The sequence below is a fragment of the Populus euphratica genome, unplaced genomic scaffold (assembly GCF_000495115.2).
Source record: "Populus euphratica unplaced genomic scaffold, PopEup_1.0 scaffold385.1, whole genome shotgun sequence".
Classification (NCBI taxonomy): domain Eukaryota; kingdom Viridiplantae; phylum Streptophyta; class Magnoliopsida; order Malpighiales; family Salicaceae; genus Populus; species Populus euphratica.
Window position 1 is genome coordinate 78,208 of NW_011500276.1, and position 21,321 is coordinate 99,528.

Genomic DNA, 21,321 nt, shown 5'->3' on the forward strand with positions numbered 1-21,321 from the left:
CTTTGTTAATCTTTTTATGCAGAAAGGAAATGAATTGTGAAAAATAATTAATTGGTTTTTTGGAATACTTTAAAATAATATTTTTTTAAAATAATTTTTAACATCAAAACAAACCAAAAACTTAACATAAATTAATTTGAAAAAAAAACTCATTAAAAAAAAAAACGTATACTGCAATGCCAAACATTTTAAGAACATGTTCTCAAACATAACATTGCAACAAGCCAATAAACTTCTCTAACCAAATTAAAAGGTATCTGCCCGTACAAAGCGACAAAAACAAAATGGGATGGCCCCGTCTTATTTTTTCCTTGCTACCTACAGATGATTGGATACAAATTGTTCTCTATTTTTTTTTTTTAATCTTCTCCTGAAAAGGAGATTCATTTATTTTTCAATCAGCCTCTGCGAATTCAATCATGCTTTGGTGAAACCTGAATATGAACACCATCTGGGAATAGTAAAATTGGACTTCGAGTGATACGCCCTCCTTTCACCTTTTTCCATCTGTTACATTAATAAACAGGAGCATAATCATCTTAGATTCTCGATCCCCATGGTAGGCTATATTTTTTCTCAAAAAAATAAAATATGTATACCTATATTTGGTGACCAGGACATGGAGAAAGGCCGCCATGTAAACTTTACTGAATTCCGCCCCAGCACATTGTCTCGTGCCGCCACCAAATGGCATGAAAGACTTGGAAAGAGTGACCTGGTCAAGATCCTGGAGGTCCAGTTAAACAATACAAAAAATCAGCAAAGCAGGACTCGTGCGCAACATATTCAAAACTCTCGAAAAGACATGAATTTCCGTTTTTTGTTTTGTTTTTATCCTGAAAGCTTTTCATGATAAAATGGCACACCTTCCAGCGCCATGGATTGAACTTTAGTGGATCCTTGTATGTTTCAGGATTCAGGTGAACAATAGGCGTAACAAGCATTATAGTCCAACCGGCCGGAATTGTGTATCCTGGAAGGTGAAGATCGTAAAATGCTAAATCAATCAAATCAAAGAATTAATATTGAAAGCGGAGAACACAAATTAAGAGAGATAGCCTACCTTTGACGTTAATATCTTTCAAAGCCTTCCGCAATAAACCAGGTGGAATATTCATCAACCTAAGCGTCTCGTTGACGACCTGTTCATAGAAAACACATCCAAGCAAGAAACACAAATAACATTTCAATACTTGAAGCTTAGGTAGATTAATTTAACAGGTGAGATTAGGGTACTAACGCTCTGTGTAAAAGTCATTTCTTTGTATTCTTCCCATGTCAGCAGGGAATCCGGATTCTCTCTTTTCTTTAGAACTGCCTCATTCTCGGCCTGGAAAATAAATTACAAGTGTTAGAACATGGATTTATTTTTTCAACATAATGAGTAAGAACTTTGCATGGTTTATTTGGTTTTATGGAATTATTATATACACGTACCGTCAACTCTTCTAATACCAGAGGGTTTTCAGCAAGAAACTTGATAGCTAGTGTTAGTGTTGTTGACACAGATTCAAAGGCGGCGAATAAAATCCCAAAAGCGAGTTCAGCAATAAAATCCACTGTCAAAAACTTCTCTGATGCCATATCATTAATAGCCTGATCAAGAAAATCTCCAGGACGTTTATCCGGAGAATTAAACCTCTCTTTTATTATATGCCTCACCATGTTCGACATCTTCTCTTTGTCCTGGATAAATAAAAAGATGTGTGATGATTACTTTTCGGAGAGGTAAGTTTTTTCTTACGAACTATCCATAATAATTTGAGTGAATGATAATTAAACAATATGGCTTGTTGATTAATTTACTTGAGAATACTCCGAGAAAGAAATTTCAAGTTCTTGCAAATATTCTCTTTACCTTCATACACTTGTGAAATGTAGTGCCAGGAATATTCAAGGGAAAGGACATGAGACTTTTAATGAAATTGGGCAAGTTTTCAATTTTCTCCCCCTTCGAGTTTTCAACATCATAACCAAATGCAACCTTCGCGGTGAAGTTGAATATCATCTACAAAACGCCAGAAAGCCGAGTCAATCAAGAGCATAAACTAAACACTACTGTAATTAAATATTTGCTAAGCCTCGCAACTCAGTTGTATATCTCACTTGATGAATGAGGAATATCAGATCTTTATGATAAATTTGCAATGATATTCTACATAGTAGCTCTAAGTGAAAATGGTAATTACCCGTGAAATAGCTGATTTAACCTCAACAGGTCCCTGAGCGGACCATTGGCGCAAGTTATTGTTTACTGTGACTTCAATTTGAGGAAGCATCTTTTCCCTAAGGCTCTCACCACCAAAGTGATTCAAAGTAATGCCTCTCAAGTATCTGTGCACACGACCAATCGCAGTAACCTTGGATTCGCCTTCAAATGCAAACAACTTGGCAAAGGAGTCCAAATACCACATCTCCACTAGGTTGCCTTCCTGGGAAAAGATGTACTTGTTGACTTCAGGATCAGCTGAGACTATGATTGGTCTTCCAACCAGATTTGTCCGAAAAATGGGCCCATACCTGAAACAAGGGAATGTTCAAAAACAATGAAATATATATAGACCAAGATGATCATATTAGTTAGTCATGACAAAGATGTTAGCTGCCATATCTTTAGCATTATAAAAAACGGAATAGAGAGCAAATATTTAGAAACGCGTTCCATTTCTTGAAAAAACAAATGCAATCCATTTCAGTACAAATTGTGAAAAAAATAGCTAAGTAACACTTCCTCTAGCTCTTTTTCAAGTGGGACTTGAAAATTCTGAATTTCTGATTCAGTTCCAGGCTTCGACATAAGTTAACTGCTGTGGAATTCTTTTCTCAAATATTCAACATTAATATCCCTTCTACACTAATTTCATGCGTTCTCTGATGCGTAAAGTAGAGTTTTTTTTTTTTTTGTAAAAATAAAGCGATTCAATTAAAACAAAATCGTAATATTTTGAGAAATAATGGAGACCAAAATATTTAACCAAGTTCTGCAGCAGAGACCTGCAATTATGATCGAAAACATGAAAGAAAACCAGCAAAGCTTTTAGCAGCTCAGGCATGCATTGCCTGAAGAGGATAGAGAAATTTTGATGAAGGATTTACACTCTTGCCTATTATAAGAGGCTGATCATGAGACAATCAAATCAGACCAACATATAATAAATATATACTCCCATGTTACCTTTGGATTCGTTTCCTGACGAAAGGGTGAATATCTATGGAGTTATGGCTTGGAATAAGTAACTGAATGGTCTCTCCGATGATAGGTAGACCCATAGAACCAGGAGGGAGTTGAACTCGAACGCCATTAATTTTTGGGTATTTCCATTTAATAAGCAAATGAGTGTAATATATGACAAAAAATGCTACAAGGACCAACCCAATTCCCAACATTTTGTGCCTTTTTGCTGTATCTCTCCCTCGAAGGATAATTGAAGTGAGGAAGAGAAGCAAAGCATAGCACAAGTATTAGAAGTGAAGGTTGAGTTTGGAAAGATCAGCGAAGGATGATGCTTAAATAGACCTAAGGGCTGCCTGAAAAGAATCCGAGACCCAAGTGTTCCAACAAATAAAGCAGCCTCTGATTTTATTTTATTTTTTCCTTTTTTTAATCAGGTACGTTCCTTGAAGCATAAAATACAGTAAACGTTCAGCAGATGGTCTAACCCGCAACATCATTCCATGATGGCTTGGCGTCCTGAATCAGAAGTCTAAATGCAAAGCAAGGACCATACATTCTTTCACGAGTTATTATCTTCCATGAATTATTATTTCATTTTATGTAAATCTATTATATAGTCAGAAACACTTAATTATTTTTTTAAAACAAAAGAAGTGAAGTAATTATTACTTGAAATATTGGAAAGATTTTTCCTTCGAGTAAATAGCTTTGTTCCTCAATTTGGATAAATACTTGATCTGGTATACACCGTTGCCTTCATAATTCTTTTATCACCGAGGATTAAAAATTTGATTGCAATCCAAAAACTACAAATACTACTACTTAATTAGAAAAATATATAAATAATGCTAAATATATGTAAGTGATAAATACTAAAAAAAAATCCAAGTAAACTAGGAATAGAGTTCCAATTTGGATACTCGGTTAATCAATTAATACTAACAATATTATCTATTTTTTTTAAATAAGAAGGTTGATAGTTTATACTTAGTGTTATGTATGTTAAGATAACTTGTAGCTAGAACCTGCAAAAAATTCTTTTTAGTAGATATGGGGTATCTCTGATACTAAAATAAATATATTTTTTTAAAAAAATACAAGAATGTTCTAAAAAAATATTATGAAAGTATACATGCAGTAAATAATTAAGATTGTAAACCTTTATTTTAAAAATTTTATAGTATATTTATAACACATGAGTCTTGTCATTTTATAAAGTAGAGGGTCTGGAATGTAATTTTATTCTAATAGCATTTAATGAGATAAATATCTCTCATATTTATATTAATGTTTAATATAAATATAATAAGTCCCTCGAAGACTTTTATACACCTAAAAGGTGTAAAAGATTAAGATCTAAAACATCAAATGTAACTAATTCTATAAAAGCTAAGCTCTTCCCCTTTGTTAAACTCAAAGGAAGAGGATCATTCTCTTGTATGTGTCTATAAAAAATAGTCATTCTCTTAAACGTCTTAAAGAAGGATGGTTATTCCTCTAGGCTTATAGTGGTTAAGCTCTTCTCTTAGACTAAACTTGAGGCAGAATGGTTATTCATTTGGACATGTTTAGGAAGGACGATCATTTTCTTGGACATACCAAAAAGTGTGACAAGAAGATGCATTATTTAAAAAAATAAATCAAAAAATGATAGTAATGTTTGATTTGTCTAGCTTCTTTTTGAAACCAGAATTGTTTTTATGCACCTAATACTTAACTTTTTTAATAATTGTAATGAAAAGAACGAAGTTGTTTTTATATGGCTAGAACAACATTATTGAATACTTATACTTGTTAGAAGAGTTGTCGGGAACATAGAAGAATTGGAGTCCTTGTTAGGAGATTAATTACTATCTCATATTTAGAGTCTTGTTATCCATGGGAATTTTTTTTTGTAGAAGTCAAAAGAGAATGGAGTAGTTTTTGTTTAGTTTTCCAACGATAATATTATTAATGAAATTATGAAAAAACTTGACACAAAAAATAAATTTTCATTGGTTGATGAGTCCCGCAAAATAAATTTCTCATCAAATGAAATACACTTTAATGTTTAAGTTAATATTTGAGTTTGTTTTAGTAAATGATTAGTGTATAAAAATTCAAGATGATGAAATATTTTTTTTTATATGTATAGAAAAAATGCTAAATGCAGAGTTATTCATATTAAACTTATTTTTTCTCTTACAATATGATAATATATAATCTTAAAAAATATTTGAAGAATATCTTGTATAGTTTTCTTTCGCAGTAATTACCACTTGGTACCTATATTTGAAGTCGTAATTTGTACATATGTTTACAATTGGAGACTTTTCTGTGTGTCTCAATCTTAGAATTTTCTTGTCATGTGTTGTTAATTGAACAACGGGTCGCACTGCACGATCCCATCAATGGAAGAATTAAAGATTATGATGAACAAATATCAAATCCTCTCGTCAATATTGAAAGATCAAACAATATTTTCACAACTTGAAAGCCAAACATAATTGTAAATTAATTTATTCTTTAATCCATCATATATCCTTGAACAAACTTGTAAAACACAAAAAAAAACAACAATAATAATAATAATTAATGATTGAATATAAAAAATTGAATTTTAGAATATTATATAGTTAGATCTAAGTTCGTGATTAATTGAAGCATTGATCGAGGATATAAATCTAATAACTAAATTTAAGATTTAATAAAAAAAATAAAACAATGAGAGAAAAGTTATTAAGAGTTCTTTATTGAGCTTTTTTGTTTTTTGTTTTTTTTTTAATTACATGTCACGTGTCCATACGTTATAGGTGTATGCAACTTTAAAAATGATAAATATCACATTAGATGTTAATATCCATTCTATCTTGATTCTATTTTAAGATTAATTTTTACTAATTACGAATATGTCACATTAGTTAATAACAAGATTTAAGTGATGTTCACAGATTGTAAACCTTTATTTTAAAAATTTTATAGTATATTTATAACACATGAATCTTGTCATTTTATAAAGTAGAGGGTCTGGAATGTAATTTTATTCTAATAGCATTTAATGAGATAAATATCTCTCATATTTATATTAATGTTTAATATAAATATAGTAAGTCCCTCGAAGACTTTTATACACCTAAAAGGTGTAAAAGATTAAGATCTAAAACATCAAATGTAACTAATTCTATGAAAGCTAAGCTCTTCCCCTTTGTTAAACTCAAGGGAAGAGGATCATTCTCTTGTATGTGTCTATAAAAAATAGTCATTCTCTTAAACGTGTTAAAGAAAGATGGTTATTCCTCTAGGCTTATGGTGGTTAAGCTCTTTCCTTAGACTAAACTTGAGACAGAATGGTTATTCATTTGGACATGTTTAGGAAGGACGATCATTTTCTTGGACATACCAAAAAGTGTGACAAGAAGATGCATTATTTAAAAAAATAAATCAAAAAATGATAGTAATGTTTGATTTGTCTAGCTTCTTTTTGAAACCAGAATTGTTTTTATGCACCTAATACTTAACTTTTTTAATAATTGTAATGAAAAGAACGAAGTTGTTTTTATATGACTAGAACAACATTATTGAATACCTATACTTGTTAGAAGAGTTGTCGGGAACATAGAAGAATTGGAGTCCCTGTTAGGAGATTAATTACTATCTCATATTTAGAGTCTTGTTATCCATGGGAAATTTTTTTTGTAGAAGTCAAAAGAGAATGGAGTAGTTTTTGTTTAGTTTTCCAACGATAATATTATTAATGAAATTATGAAAAAACTTGACACAAAAAATAAATTTTCATTGGTTGATGAGTCCCGCAAAATAAATTTCTCATCAAATGAAATACACTTTAATGTTTAAGTTAATATTTGAGTTTGTTTTAGTAAATGATTAGTGTATAAAAATTCAAGATGATGAAATATTTTTTTTTATATGTATAAAAAAAATGCTAAATGCAGAGTTATTCATATTAAACTTATTTTTTCTCTTACAATATGATAATATATAATCTTAAAAAATATTTGAAGAATATCTTGTATAGTTTTCTTTCGCAGTAATTACCACTTGGTACCTATATTTGAAGTCGTAATTTGTACATATGTTTACAATTGGAGACTTTTCTGTGTGTCTCAATCTTAGAATTTTCTTGTCATGTGTTGTTAATTGAACAACGGGTCGCACTGCACGATCCCATCAATGGAAGAATTAATGCGCGCAAGCTGGCCCGGACACCCACGTTAATCTAAAAAAAAAACATTAAACGGTTAAATGAATTTTTAAGCTTAAAATTACATATATTAATATTATTTTATACTTAATTTTTATTAAATAGAATATAAATGGTGAGATGTAAACTCATAATTATTTAATCCAATGATTGAGTATAAAAAATTGAATTTTAGAATATCATATAGCTAGATCTAAGTTCGTGATTAATTGAAGCATTGATCGAGGATATCAAATCTAATAACTAAATTTAAGATTTAATAAAAAAAATAAAACAATGAGAGAAAAGTTATTAAGAGTTCTTTATTGAGCTTTTTTGTTTTTTGTTTTTTTTTTAATTACATGTCACGTGTCCATACGTTATAGGTGTATGCAACTTTAAAAATGATAAATATCACATTAGATGTTAATATCCATTCTATCTTGATTCTATTTTAAGATTAATTTTTACTAATTACGAATATGTCACATTAGTTAATAACAAGATTTAAGTGATGTTCACTGTTCGTATGATCCTAAGATTATTAATCATATATTTCACCGAATAATTAGCGCCGCTTTCCATGACCAGTACAAAATCAAAGTTTGTTAATTGCTAATTATGTAACTAGTATATTTTAATACAACGGAAATTCTGTCTCTTCTTTTATTCATGGGAGCTCTAATATTTTAAGGATTGTTTGGTAGCGTAATAATTGACATAAGTTGTTTTGTAAGATATTTTTAATTAAAGATATATTAAAATAATATTTTTTATTCTTAAATTATAAAAATAATTTTTTTTAAAAAAATATATTTTTAAAATACAAAAATAAATTATTAAAACAAACATATTATTAAATATTTTTACATTTGCATGCTTACCTGGACCTAATTACTGTTCCGGTGTTCGGGGGATCACTGTCCAAAACTAATTCGTTCGTTGTGGCCTGACTTGACTCATCGTCGAAGGACCTTCCAATTAATTATTCAGCTTTTTTCTTATATCGGCATATATGTTATTTTTTCTTAGTCAAATTCGAACACTAGACGGGGCTAGCCGCATTCAAAGTCGGAGCTTTCAGAGGATAATGATAAGATTGTCTTTTAATATGTTTTTTTAATATATTAAAAAAAATATTTTTTTCTTAAAATTTATTTTTCACAAATAATTTAAAAAAAAATTAATTTAAAAAAAATTTAAATTTAAAAAAAAAACTCTTGAATCTTGTGCGAATCACCTCCCTAAGTCCTCTGCCAATGCAAGCTAGACGGTCTCTGTTCTAATTTGTTTGTGTTCTAGAAGTGTCATTTATTTATTTATTTATTTTGTCTGTTAATACTAACATGGTCCTTGAAAAAAAATAACGGAAGTGTTCTTTGCATAAAAATATTTTATAGATAATTTTTTTGTGTTTATTTTATGTGAAATATTTTATAATTAAATTAAATATTCTACTTATTTTAAAAAAATACATTCAATTTCGCAAAATTTCATGTATAAGACATTTTATAAAAAATGATTAATGGACTGAATCTAAGAAATAGGAATTAAAGTATAGGAAAGAAAGAATTTTTGGAAGAAGAGATCACAAACAAACTCTAATTTACATTTGTATTACTGAATAATTATCTTCTAATAGCCTCAATAATCAAAACTCTGTGTTATAGCTCTTAAGGCTATTTGTATATCAGGAAGGCAACGTAATAAACAAAGTTATAAAAATAATTAAAGAGATCTAAACCAAAAAAAAAAAAATCTTAAATTAACTAGAAAAAATATGTCAAATATGGAACAATCTATCTAGAGCCTTATTAGGGTATGAGGAACCCCCTGTGTTCGTGACCCCTAGACGAAGATTTATTTAAATATCCTTCCTTAGTCACATTTGTAACCTAATGATTGAAGAGCAAATCCTGAAAACCAGTTTTAGTGCCTTCGCTTTTCATTGGCCTCTAGTGTGCTGGTTTCGTAAAGCGAGACACTCATAAAATATGTAGATAAATCAGTCACCATAACATTCCCAAGTCCCACAAAACCATTGTTAGTCATCAATGGCTTCTTCCACGCCAATCCCTTTCTCGTATTATTCTCGTTCTCTGTGCTATATTCCTTCTCCATAAACTGGGATAAAAACACAATTTCTACCCTTGCCTGGTTCAGCCCCAACAACTACCCTCTCTCTCTCTCTTCTAGATGCCAACACTGCACACTTTCCTTCTATGATTTTCAATTTCACCAACCACCATTTTACCCCTTAGTCATTTTATCTGTATTAACGTTGAAATCACTTCACCAACCAACATTATCTGTATTAGCTTTTGGTTCGTTTAGGTCAATGTAAATAATTTTGATAGATAAGCACGAACCCTGCAACCAATTTCGGTGCCAGTGGCGCACTAGTTACTGTGATGATTTTGACCATTAGAGGTTCCACAACGAGCAAGAAAATGAGCCCACCATGACATGATATCTACGTTGAATATGTTCAACAAGAACATTTGATGCACCCCAAGCCCTTTTGCCTGCAAATGAATCCAAACAAGAAATGTACGCCTTCTTCCACTACTAGAAGTGGGGGATGCCAGAACTGTTCCCAGCACAACGACGAAGAAAACAGAGCTTGGTGCGCTGACGGTAAGAACGTACTAAAAAAATTTACCCGCTTATAAATTGAACATGAATTTTACTGGAACTTGTTAAAAATTGACTTCATCAGTTTCTTAGATGACAGTGGGGATTTTAATTAGCTTTTCTAAACGATTTATGGGTTCGAAGTAAAGTCCTCTGCATCAAAAGTTACAATCTTTAGACATCAAGTTGGCTAAACACCCATGAACGTTATCTTACTACGTATCTCTTCATAATTAAACAAATTTAAAGTAGCTACGAAGATTTCACTCTAATCCAATATGTATAATCTCATCTAAAACACTAAAATAGATTAGAAATTTTATTACCTGGTCAAGTTCGGATAAAAATTAAATATAAAAGATTAGGTTCTGAGTAAAGTATGAATTCTGTTTAATTTAAACCCGACCCAAAATAAAACAATAATCTTAAACTTCAATATATATATATAAAATTTAGGTTCTTGCAAACATATCACTTCATACTTTAATATATTTTATCTGTGAGGATTGCAAGTTCAGTACTCCTGCCTATTTCAACTGTTTGAAACAGTCTGCTATCCTAATTTTGCTGATTTTGGCAGTTTCTCTGACTGTAAGATAAAATCATTCACTGGAGTTGGTGGCATTGTGATCGATGAAGCAGTAGAAACATTCACTGCTAAAAATATATTGCTCTTAGCATTGGATTTTAGCAACTAAATAACTCGGCAGTTGAATTAATAACGGAATATTTATATGTGATTAAGGGATTTAGTAATGAAAAATCTTTTGCTGCGAAACAATAAATTGAAGGATAGGATTTTTCATTGTTGATGTGTCAGCATCAAATCAGCCACGGAAAAATTAAAATATTTATTTCTTAAATTCCCCTCCTCTCTCTAGTCTCTTCCCGCTTCTCTAGAAATTCTTTTCTTTTCTTTTTTTTCATTCATTTAAACTTGATTAAGCTGTTACGCAAGCAAGATGGTTGATGAATATGGGTCTCCTCTCAGAAAGGCACATGAGTTCCTGAAACAGTCACAGGTGCATTCCTATGTCCACAAGAAATCATATGCCGTGCCATCATACTCTTTAGCTGTTTTGGCATGGCTTCCCATTCCTTGTTCAGACTCAGGAGTATGCACCGTCTCGTTTCCAGAGAAGCATGGACCCTCTCCATCAAAGTTCATGGTTGGCAGGTCTCGGATCGCACAGCTGAAGATCTAAGGGTAAAGAAGTTCAATTTCTCTTTGTCGGCGTAATTAATGCCGTAAATATTAGGTTTGTGAGGAAAAAAATCCTGGCTCTGCTCTTACTTTCACAAACGCAGACAGAAATTGTTTTTAATAAACCAGGGGAAAAAATCAGATATGATTTAATAAAAAAAATCAAATAAAAAAAACCGGTTGATATCACAGTTGCTACCTGCATGTGAAATTTAGTTTTATTTACAACAAATTGAATATTCATTATCATTCCTAATCTCAAGATGAAAAATAATCTCTAAAAGATCAGAGAAAGGGCCCCGACAAATTTACAGGAAATGAAATTGTGCCCAACGGCAACAAATCAATGGAAATGAAGAAATGGTAAAAATGGTGGTAAGGTTTTTCAGATTCTGCAGGTTTAAATTATGGATATTTTTAGAATTCAAAAGGTTGAAACAAAAGCCTCTGGTTGGGGGTGGAATTGTCCAAATTTCTCCTATTGAATATCCATTGAGTATGATCTGGTTTTAAAATCTCCATGCCATTGACGCCTTCAAGATTTTTCAATGCGAAGATGGTATTCCATGTGCCCACTGTTGCAATGTTCAAATTCCACGGAAAATATTTTGTCGGTGAATTTACAGGATAAAACAAAGAAAGAAAAAATGGCAGAAATCATCCACCAAGATGTCGAAATTAATTTTGAAATTTCTATTCAAAGTGTTTTTTAAGTATGATCTAGTATTATAAGTCTAAGTCAAAGTCTATTGAGACTTCCACTCCTAGTTGAGTAATATTTAGATGAATAAGATTTATTTTTATCATGCTCCTCATGTTTTCATTTTTATTTTTATTCTTCAGATATTTCTAACATGATATTAGTAATTCGATTTAATAAGCTTTTAGATGGATTATGGATTAAATAGTGTGAAATCTCAAACTAAAGTGCATGGACAAGTAACGTCCAATAAAAAAAAATAGAGGTGCAAGATAATAATACTCAACAAGAGAATTGAAATCTTATATCAAAAAGAAATTAAAAAAAATTAAGAAAAAAGCTTAACGCAAGTTAACAACTTCTTACATTAAAGATGAGACGTGGTTAAAAAGATACCAAAGAGAGAACTCTTCCTACAAAACATGAAAAATGGCTAAAGAGCCATGAAAAAATGAAGGCAGCAACCTGAACAAATGGAGAGGTGACTTGAAAAGCTAAATATTAACAAAAAAAAATATTTAACCAAAGAATTATAGCAACAACTATAAAGGGACAAAAATAGCTAGTAATAGTTATACATGCCTACTTGATTTATAGGATATTTAATGAATCGTGAGGATTAATCAGTCGTAGGATTAGTAGTGGTGCGCACAAGCTAATTCGAACACCTCACAAAAATAAAATAAAAAATAGCTAGGAATAGCCATGTTAGACAAACATTAATTAAAGAAAAGTAAGTTAAAGAAATGACAATGGAATGTCATTAGCTAACCACGATAAAAGGAGTGGTTAAGACAAAGATGCGAGAGAGATATTTCCAAGATAAAGATGAAAGCTAATTCCAGGAAATAAATTATGGATGCAATATGATTAAAAAAAAAGATATTGAAAATTATTTAAAAAGATCCTCCATCACATTTTAAATTTCAAGAATTGTGTCACTTTCGAAATTAAAGAGTATTGGAATTGATTTTAAAGTTTTTATTTAAAGTGTCTTTTAGTTTTTTTTAGGTATATATGACTATTAAAGATGTATTTATCTTTCAAGTTTTCTGAATATATATTTGGAGTATTGTAAGTCTAAGAAAATAATATTTATACAAATAAAATTTATTTTTCATCATGCTTCTCATATTCCCATTTTCACTTTTCTCCTTCAAATGTTTCTAACACAAGGTGCTAACTACTCATTAACTGGATCAACAAGTCAATACTATTATTCTCTCGTTATATTTGAAGTATTTACATTATTTGACAAAAGTATAGACCCTGTAAAAGATCTAAACATGATCTTATAATGCAAGGGAAAGAGGACAGGTCTCGAATTTGCTTCCTGTGCAAACAACTTAATTGAAAACCTAGAAAAAAAAAAAAGATACCAGAACCACTGCTTAGCATAGACAAGGGTGGTGATTTGTATGGAGAGTGGATCCTTAGAATTAAGCAAAAAACCAATATAGCTAGGAAGAAAAAATGCATAAATTGAGTGATTATTCTCTGAGGATTTAAGAAGAAAACAGGTTGCGGTGGAGAACAGGGTTGGCCAAGAATGGTTTATCCAAGCTCATAGTCACACCTGCTTTAGTGTCCATGTTAACTTTTGATCCATCTGGGCCATCTCCTCCAACCACCTTCCAATCAAAACATTGAACCATAGCTGTAACACTACAATTGATCAAACTTGAGGACATGTTGGTCCCAGGGCACATTCTCCTCCCCCCGCCAAAAGGGACGTAAATCTGTAGGTTTTGGCCCTTAGTGTTTTCTTCTTCTTTCAAGAACCTCTCTGGAATGAAATCATTGGGGTTGTCCCATATCTTTGGATCCCTCATGATAGAGTATGCGTTCATTATCATTGTGATTCCTTTGGGTATATCATATCCTGCAAGTTTGCAGTCTTCACGGCATACTCTATCGAATAAAGGCACTGGTGGATGTAGTCTCATTGCTTCCTTCACGCACGCTTGGAAATAAGGCAGGTTTGGGATATCTGCTTCGTCCACGAGCCTCTCTGTCCCAACAACTGAATCTATCTCCTCTCTCAGCTTCTTGAACGCTGCAGGATGGTTGACAAGCTCCCCTAAAATCCATAGTATGGCATCTGCTGTGGTACTGGTACCTCCGGTGAAGAGATCCTGAGAGAGAACAAATTTTTAAGAGACTTCTTGTTTAGTTTTTGAAGGAAGAAAATAGCAGTTTCATTAAAAGGCATATACATCATAATTTTCATATAGATCCAGGGTTATCATTTAAGACAATTACGTCTTGACTATTCATCCTAAAGTATAATTACAAGAAGGAGAGATTAATTAATGAAGGGACAGGGATGAGAAAGTAATTACCAGAAAGAAAGTCTTCATTTGCTTCCTGGTTATCCTCATTTCAGCATTTTTATCACGATACACCTCCAAAAGAATATCCATCAGGTCTTTATTCTCCATGTGAGGACCTTCTCTCTTTGCTTTCTCCTCATGCTCTACCATGACGTTTTCAAACAATTCATCATACCTTCTAGGCACGTCAGCAATTTTCTTTCTCAAGTACCAGATACCTATCCTTTTCAAGGGACCGAACAAGTTACATACAGCAAGCTTTGCAGCCAGATCGAAGGATTCACTCACCAGCTCTCTACACTTATCAGCCTGATTATCTTCCCCTGAACACCTGGCACTCATGATCATCCTGCAAGTACTATTGTTTGCTAGTGTTAATACCTCAGCACTCAAATCTGCACCCTCATTTTTTTGACCCTTCTCCAACATTTTACTCAAAAACCTCACAACTTCTTCGTGTCTAACATTCTTTAACTTCTTCATCTGGCTGGTCCCCAACAATTCTGTCATGCAAATTTTCTTCATGAATTTCCAGTAATCCCCATACGGGGCATTGAAAAAGCTTGTTGAGCTTCCAAACAGTAAATTATCCTCAAAGGGGGATTTTATTCTAGAGGCAAAATGGACATCTTGTGCTCTGAAGATTTCTGTAGCCACCGGAGCCGATGAGACAAGAACAGCAGGATATGTGACGAGACGGAGATAGAGGAGAGGACCGTATTTATTGTTGAGAGCATGGAATCCTTTGTATGCTACTGGGGTTAATAAATGGAGGTGGCCGATCAAAGGAAGTGTGGGTGGGCTTGGAGGGGGGCAATAGCCGGCAGGTTTCTTGCCGGTTCTCTTGAAGATGTACTGAAGGAAGATTGTGATAAACCAGAGGACAGAGAAGGCAAGAAAATATTGAATGACAGTCATGGTGGCTGTTTGGCTCAGAGAAAATATTCAATGGGTGAAATTATGTTTTGAACTGCATCCTCCTGCATTTATAACATAACTCTCAGTGTCTTTCCTTTCAAGGATTGAATCATGTATGTTCTCACGATTTTTTTATATAAAAAAATAGGAGTCGTCAATATTGATTAGTTGAAATCCTGTTTGAATAAGTAGGAGCTTTGTATTGGTCAATGCATACTTTCCATGGATCTATAAAGGATGGGTTTTTGAAAAAATAAATAATTTTCTTTTTTTATTCAGTTTAAAGTTTCGTCTTTTGTTTTTTTACTCTTTTATTATGTATTATTAGATTTTTCTATTTTTCTTATTTAAGAATAGTATTTTTTGTGTTTTATTTTTTATTCAATATTATTAGGGTTTTTAATTTTTTTATACATAACGGGTTGTAATAAACCTTTAACGAGGAGGTCTTTGATAAATAAAAATTAAATATTTCAAGTATCAATGCCAATTTATTTAGTTTAAGAGGTTTTTTCCCAAAAATATTACATTGGACGTCTTCATGGTGGTGAAAAATGGTTTTAAAATTAGAAAATTCTACCCTATAAATGTTATGTTGTACATGTTCCATCAAGATCTAAACTCGAGAACAAGATTTTTTTTTAATTTAAATAGACCAGCGTAAGAGTTTTGTGAAAAAATAAATATTTTTTAAATTTTTTTATTTTTTATCCATTTTAGAAATTGAATTTCTTTATTTATTTCTATATTCAATATTATTAGACTTCTCTAGTTTCCTTATTTAAAAGAAATAACTTTTTTTTTCTTATCCAATATTACTAGGATTTTTATTCTTTTGATAAAAAAATGTTGTAATAATAATCTTTTAAGTAAGGAAAGTTGGATAAATAAAAAATTAAATATTTTAAAAGTCTTCTCATGGTTAAAGTTCCATGATCTTTAAGATTTGTGCTAATAATAAATTTATTTATCCTTTTTGTGTTGATTTGTGTCAATGTACATCCATACATTCTAATTTTTGTTGTATAATTGTATATGTACGTTCGCATACGTGGAGTTTATATTTTCTATCAAGTACGCAAGCTAAAGAATTTGAATAACATCAAGCGTGTATTCATGGAAATTCAGGAAGCAAGACTACTTCGCCAAGATAAAGAATTTTAGTCATTTCCTTATTGTCATTCTCAATTCACGTATTTTTTTTTCGAATAGTGAAATTGATAAATACACTGCATACGTACGTACATACACAATGCACGCGTAGTTGACTACATTGAAAAGGTCAACGTTGTAAATGTCCTTTGGAAATTATCAAATGTGAACGCAGAATTTGGCTTTGAACCTTGTGGTTCAAGAGGTTATTGAATATTCTCGTTATAATAATAAAAAAGAAAAAAAAAGAGGAAAAACTACGTATAATTCCTCTTTGAATACCTAAAATTCAAGCCCGACATTTCATTCAAATCTTTTATGTCTTGGTTGTTAGCTGGGAAGTGATTATTTTTATATTTATTTATTATTAAAAAAATTAGTCAAAAAAATATTTTTCAGTCAAAGAAAAATTTCACTTAATTTTTAAGAAAGTGTTTTTCTTTTATTTTTAACATAAAATACTTTTTAGAAGTTGTTAAAAATTTAAAAATATCATATTATTTGCAGATTATATCAAATTTAGTCTTTAAACTTCTGATTGCTATATATATTTTGTTTTGAATAGTTTTTTTTCAATTTCATCTCTTAAAATTTGATTTTTATATTAATTTTGTTTTTATTTTTAAAATTGTTATTTTCTTTTCCCTTATTATTTTTAATTAAAAAAAATTATTTGTCAAATTTGGTAACTATTTTTTTTATTGTTACTTATTTTATTTGAACTAATTTATAAAATGATAGTTATTATTATTTTAATTTCTTCATATTTTAATTTTTTTATTTGTTAGATTTGATCTCTATTATTTTGATTATTATTTATTTTATTTAAAATAATTTATAAAATTATAATTTTTTTCAATCTCATTCACATTCAATCTTTTAATTTGTAAGATATGTTCCTCGTTATTTTAATAAACTTAAAAAAAATAAAATATGAATATATTTTTTTCTAGTTTATTTTTTATGATATAACCAGTTTACTTTTCATTATATAACCAAATATTAAAAAGTATTTCTCAATTTATTTTTTATTGAAAAGTGTTTCTCAACTTATTATTTATTACACTAACAAATAATAAAAAATAATTTATTTTTAAAAAAATAATTATTTTTTAGCAAACAAACAGTAATTTAGTAACAAAGAAGATTTCAAGTCAAAAAAACCCAGTCCAATTCCATTTGCAATTAATAAAGAAATTATTAAGCATAGAAAAACCAGGTTATTGAAGGTGGGATCACTATTATATGTTTTAAATTTTACAATAAAGCATGTTTTTTAACCCATCTTCGTGTATCAAAAACTTAACCCGTCTCCTTGGTTTAATAGTAGTAAAAAAAATCATTCAAACCAATTATTGAGAAATCATAGTCAATTCACAAACGTGTTAATTAATCTATTTGGGAGGATACGGTCCATCTTAGTCAATTCCCTTTGTTTTACTTGGGGGTGATGGAAGAGGAAATCTTCATGTTAAAACCCATTAAGCATTTAATTTATCGAAAAGTAACAAGTCCAACGGGTTGCTTAAAGATCCAGGCCATCGAATTGACAAAGGATTCATCAAGCACAATCTGTTCACCGTTTGAGTTCCTTTTGGAGTGAAAAAGCTTCGCATCAATTTCCCATGCATGTGATAAGACTCGAGAGATTCATATAATAGATGGGATTTTTGTTTATAACCCAGCAAATCGGATAATTAAGCTCCCTGATGATTAAAATACAGAAAAGATTCCCAGAAAGCATATTATTGATCACTTGTCACTGTTTCGAGTTCAACATTCACTTCTCTTCCAGCCATCGACGCACGTTCCAGGTCCATGGCAATGCCGAGGTCAGGTCAGGGATTCCCTTTTGCCTTTGACTGTATCATCAATGGAAAACCCGCTGCGGAGAGTGGAATACTTATTCCGTAGAATTATTGGGGTGCCGTTGATGGGAATTTGTCTGAGGGCCCGCCATTGGCTATAAATTTGACCTCTTCTTCTCTCTTTATGGTTCTCATTATAATGGCGGACTTGGGGGCCAATGCAGAGTTAACGACAACGGACCCACCACCACTTTTGCATAGACCTCTTCTTCGTTCTCCCAGGGGATCATTAATGAGGAAGGAGCTCGGCGTGTCAGGGTTTTTAATGTGTTTTTTATTTATTAAAATAATATTTTATTTGTTTTTTTAATATTAACACAATTTAAAACTAAAAAAATCAAAAATTCTTTAAAAATACAGTTGTAATGCATTAACAGACGAGAAATTCATGTCAGTCGTCACAGCTTGGGAGTTTTGAGTCAGATTCAATAGCCACGTTCAGCATTATTTTGCGAAAGGAAATCTGACTAACGTCAATGCCATCAGTTTGATTGTAGCATAAAATATTTATTTTTTGAATTAATTTTAGACCCAGCAAGGCTGAAGTGGGTAAACAAGCACTGTCAGGATTCTTAATGTTATTTCCACATTTGGCCTGCATTGAATCACATATAATATAAATCGATCCTAGCTGCCTGTATAGTATAGAATGGCGTTAGACTAAGACCGTATAAATTCATTGACTAGGATTAGCAAAGAATACAGTCTTCTTTTTCAAAAGTAGAATATTTTTTTTATTTTATACCTAGTATAATAAATAATTGAGGAATTCGTCTCGGGGTACCCATGTTTGCTGAACTGTACAGGGAAAAAATAAAAACTAATATAAAAAAATATTAAAGCATTGTTAATATATTATTAATAAGTGTTTTAGTAAAACATATATATATATACATATATATACATGTATGTATGTATATATATGAATGAGTCACTTTGATAGATTTAAAAATAAATTAAATACTTTATAAAAATATAGTTTAATCTTAAAAAAATTAAAATAATATTTATTTTAAAATATTAAATTAATTAAATTAATATATCAAGTTTGTTATCCAGGTTATTAGATCTTCTTAACTTTATAAAAAAATAAAAAAATAATTTATTAAATTTAATTTTTAATTAATTTTATATTAAAAATAAAATTTATCTAAAATATAAATTAATTTAATCTAGATGTGTTGTTCAACGTGAATTATCAAATCAGAAGAAGCTGAGATCAGGTTGAGTTTGAAGAACTTGAAACGAATTTTTCTGATTATCGAAGATGATAAAAAAATATACCGGTGAGGAAAACATCGTCTGCCTTGATGGATCACGCTGGACAAATAATGGCTCATTCATTTTATTAAAAAAAAACAAAGTAGAATTATATATCGTCCGCCCATTAAAAAAGACGCACGTGCCTAAGCTTTTTTATCTTCTGGGCCATGCGTGCCTAGCTCTTTTTTCTAAAGGCCATTTGCCACTTGTTCTTTATTTTTGTTATTTTGTTTCTGCAAGTAAAATTATTAAAATGTTGTTTAAAAATATACTATTATCATATGATTTTCAAATAAAATTACAGTTTTTTTTTTTATAGTTATAGTTATGTACAACCATGCATATGAAAGTCAAATCATTTATTCTTTTATTTTTCATATGGCTATAAAAAAAAATCAATTATTCTTTATTTATTGATTGAAAATTGCTTTATATATCAAGATAGATTTTATATGAAGAGTTAAGTTTCTAAAAAAAATGAATGAATTTTATCTAAAAAATACATTTTTTATTCCAAGTTTAAATCATTTAAATTCTTATGAATTTTAATTTTAATTATTTTAAGTTTATATTGAAAACTCAACTGTTGATAAAGAGATCACAATGATGTCAAATAAAAATAATAACAAAGAAAACGAAATGTTGACTAAATAAAATATTTATTTTACGAACCACAAAATCAAAGACAAATTTGGTTTTATGAAAGATCTCGCTGCATCACACGAAAAGTAAAACAAGTGAAAGATAAGTAATAATATCTAGCAAGGCAGGAAGAAATAATAAAAGATCATCTACGTGTCACTATGACAGAGTGAAGACAACTTCTTTTGTCGTTTTTAATCCCTCGGATAACAATAAACAAGTTTCGGATAGATAAATGCCAAATCCTTCAACCTGCCATGGCCAAATCTTCCCCAAGCACCGCACGTGCTTTTCTATTTTTATTTTATTTAAAGAAAACGGGCGAGGGACGACTGTGATTTTCGTCGGCATCCTCGAGGAAGAACGGTTCTTGTTTGCCATGCAGGCATCAGGAGAAATTGCATGCAATTTTATTTATTCATGCACAACAAGTATTATTTACTCGATGTTCTTGATAAAAATCGCATGGTAAACATGCTAAAACTATAAAATATAAACACGGGCTGAAACGGGAGTAATAATCTTTGTTTTTGACATTTTAAAAATATTTTTGAAAATAAAGTAAATGTTTTTCTTTGCTTCAAATGGAATTTTTTTGGTGTTTTTATATTGTTTTTGTAAATATTTTCATTTTATTTTATTCATTAAAAATAAAATAATATTTTTAATTTATCTTATAATATAATCTCTTTGAATTAAGATTACAACAAGAATTTCAGATTAAAATAAGTGATTTATGAAATTTTATATTCCTTCTCTCTTACGTGTAATTTGTATTGTTTAACAGGTTTAATGTATTAATATTAAAAATAGATTCTAAAAAATAAAAAATATTATTTTAATATATTTACTAATAAAAAAATACTTAAAAGAAAAACCAATATAGAAATATGAAACCAGCTGTCAAGCCATTATTAGAAAATTGAGATGTGAAGAAGCGGGATGGATGAGGGAGGATTTGGCGGCGGGAGATGTAAAGAAGCGCGATAGATGAGAGAGGATTTCGCGGCGGGAGTAGACGGGTGCTGCTTCTTGGTAATGTTATTTTTTATGATGTGACAGGCTTGCTAGTGAAGGACAATTCCTTTCCATATAAAAGGGGCACGATGTCCCGTCCGATTGAGTGACCAGCTTTTATTATTATTATTATTATTATTATTATTATTATTATTATGACCGGGTGTTAATAATTCCTTACAATTAGCAGGTACAGTAATTAACTAAGGATGAAGTACGCTGCATAATGTGTCTC

The 21,321-nt window shown here is 30.6% G+C and overlaps 2 protein-coding genes across 2 annotated transcripts; both read right to left on the reverse strand.

The window, feature by feature from the left end:
- Nucleotides 1-214: 214 nt before the first annotated feature.
- On the reverse strand, nt 215-3,517 carry LOC105113050 (cytochrome P450 87A3-like). The gene is made up of 9 exons (XM_011009049.1): nt 3,176-3,517; nt 2,190-2,520; nt 1,859-2,008; nt 1,438-1,686; nt 1,241-1,330; nt 1,064-1,142; nt 867-973; nt 600-727; nt 215-507 (listed from the first exon to the last, which is right to left on the reverse strand). Exons 1-9 carry the CDS (start codon nt 3,385-3,387, stop codon nt 414-416), a joined length of 1,440 nt encoding a protein of 479 aa, XP_011007351.1. The 5' UTR covers nt 3,388-3,517; the 3' UTR covers nt 215-413.
- A 9,560-nt stretch (nt 3,518-13,077) lies between these two features.
- On the reverse strand, nt 13,078-15,289 carry LOC105113051 (cytochrome P450 705A5-like). The gene is made up of 2 exons (XM_011009050.1): nt 14,236-15,289; nt 13,078-14,028 (listed from the first exon to the last, which is right to left on the reverse strand). The coding sequence occupies exons 1-2, from the start codon at nt 15,142-15,144 to the stop codon at nt 13,399-13,401; spliced, it is 1,539 nt and encodes a 512-aa protein (XP_011007352.1). The 5' UTR covers nt 15,145-15,289; the 3' UTR covers nt 13,078-13,398.
- Nucleotides 15,290-21,321: the final 6,032 nt, after the last annotated feature.

Bases quoted from the DNA above. Each gene is read 5' to 3' on its own strand.
- LOC105113051 (XM_011009050.1), bottom strand. From the start codon at position 15,144: ATGACTGTCATTCAATATTTTCTTGCCTTCTCTGTCCTCTGGTTTATC. The intron at 14,029-14,235 runs GTAATTACTTTC...GTTCTCTCTCAG, and splicing joins AAATGAAGACTTTCTTTCTG to GATCTCTTCACCGGAGGTAC.
- LOC105113050 (XM_011009049.1), bottom strand. From the start codon at position 3,387: ATGTTGGGAATTGGGTTGGTCCTTGTAGCATTTTTTGTCATATATTAC. The intron at 1,331-1,437 runs GTACGTGTATAT...TTTATTTTCCAG, and splicing joins TGGTATTAGAAGAGTTGACG to GCCGAGAATGAGGCAGTTCT. The intron at 974-1,063 runs GTAGGCTATCTC...TTCACCTTCCAG, and splicing joins GAAAGATATTAACGTCAAAG to GATACACAATTCCGGCCGGT.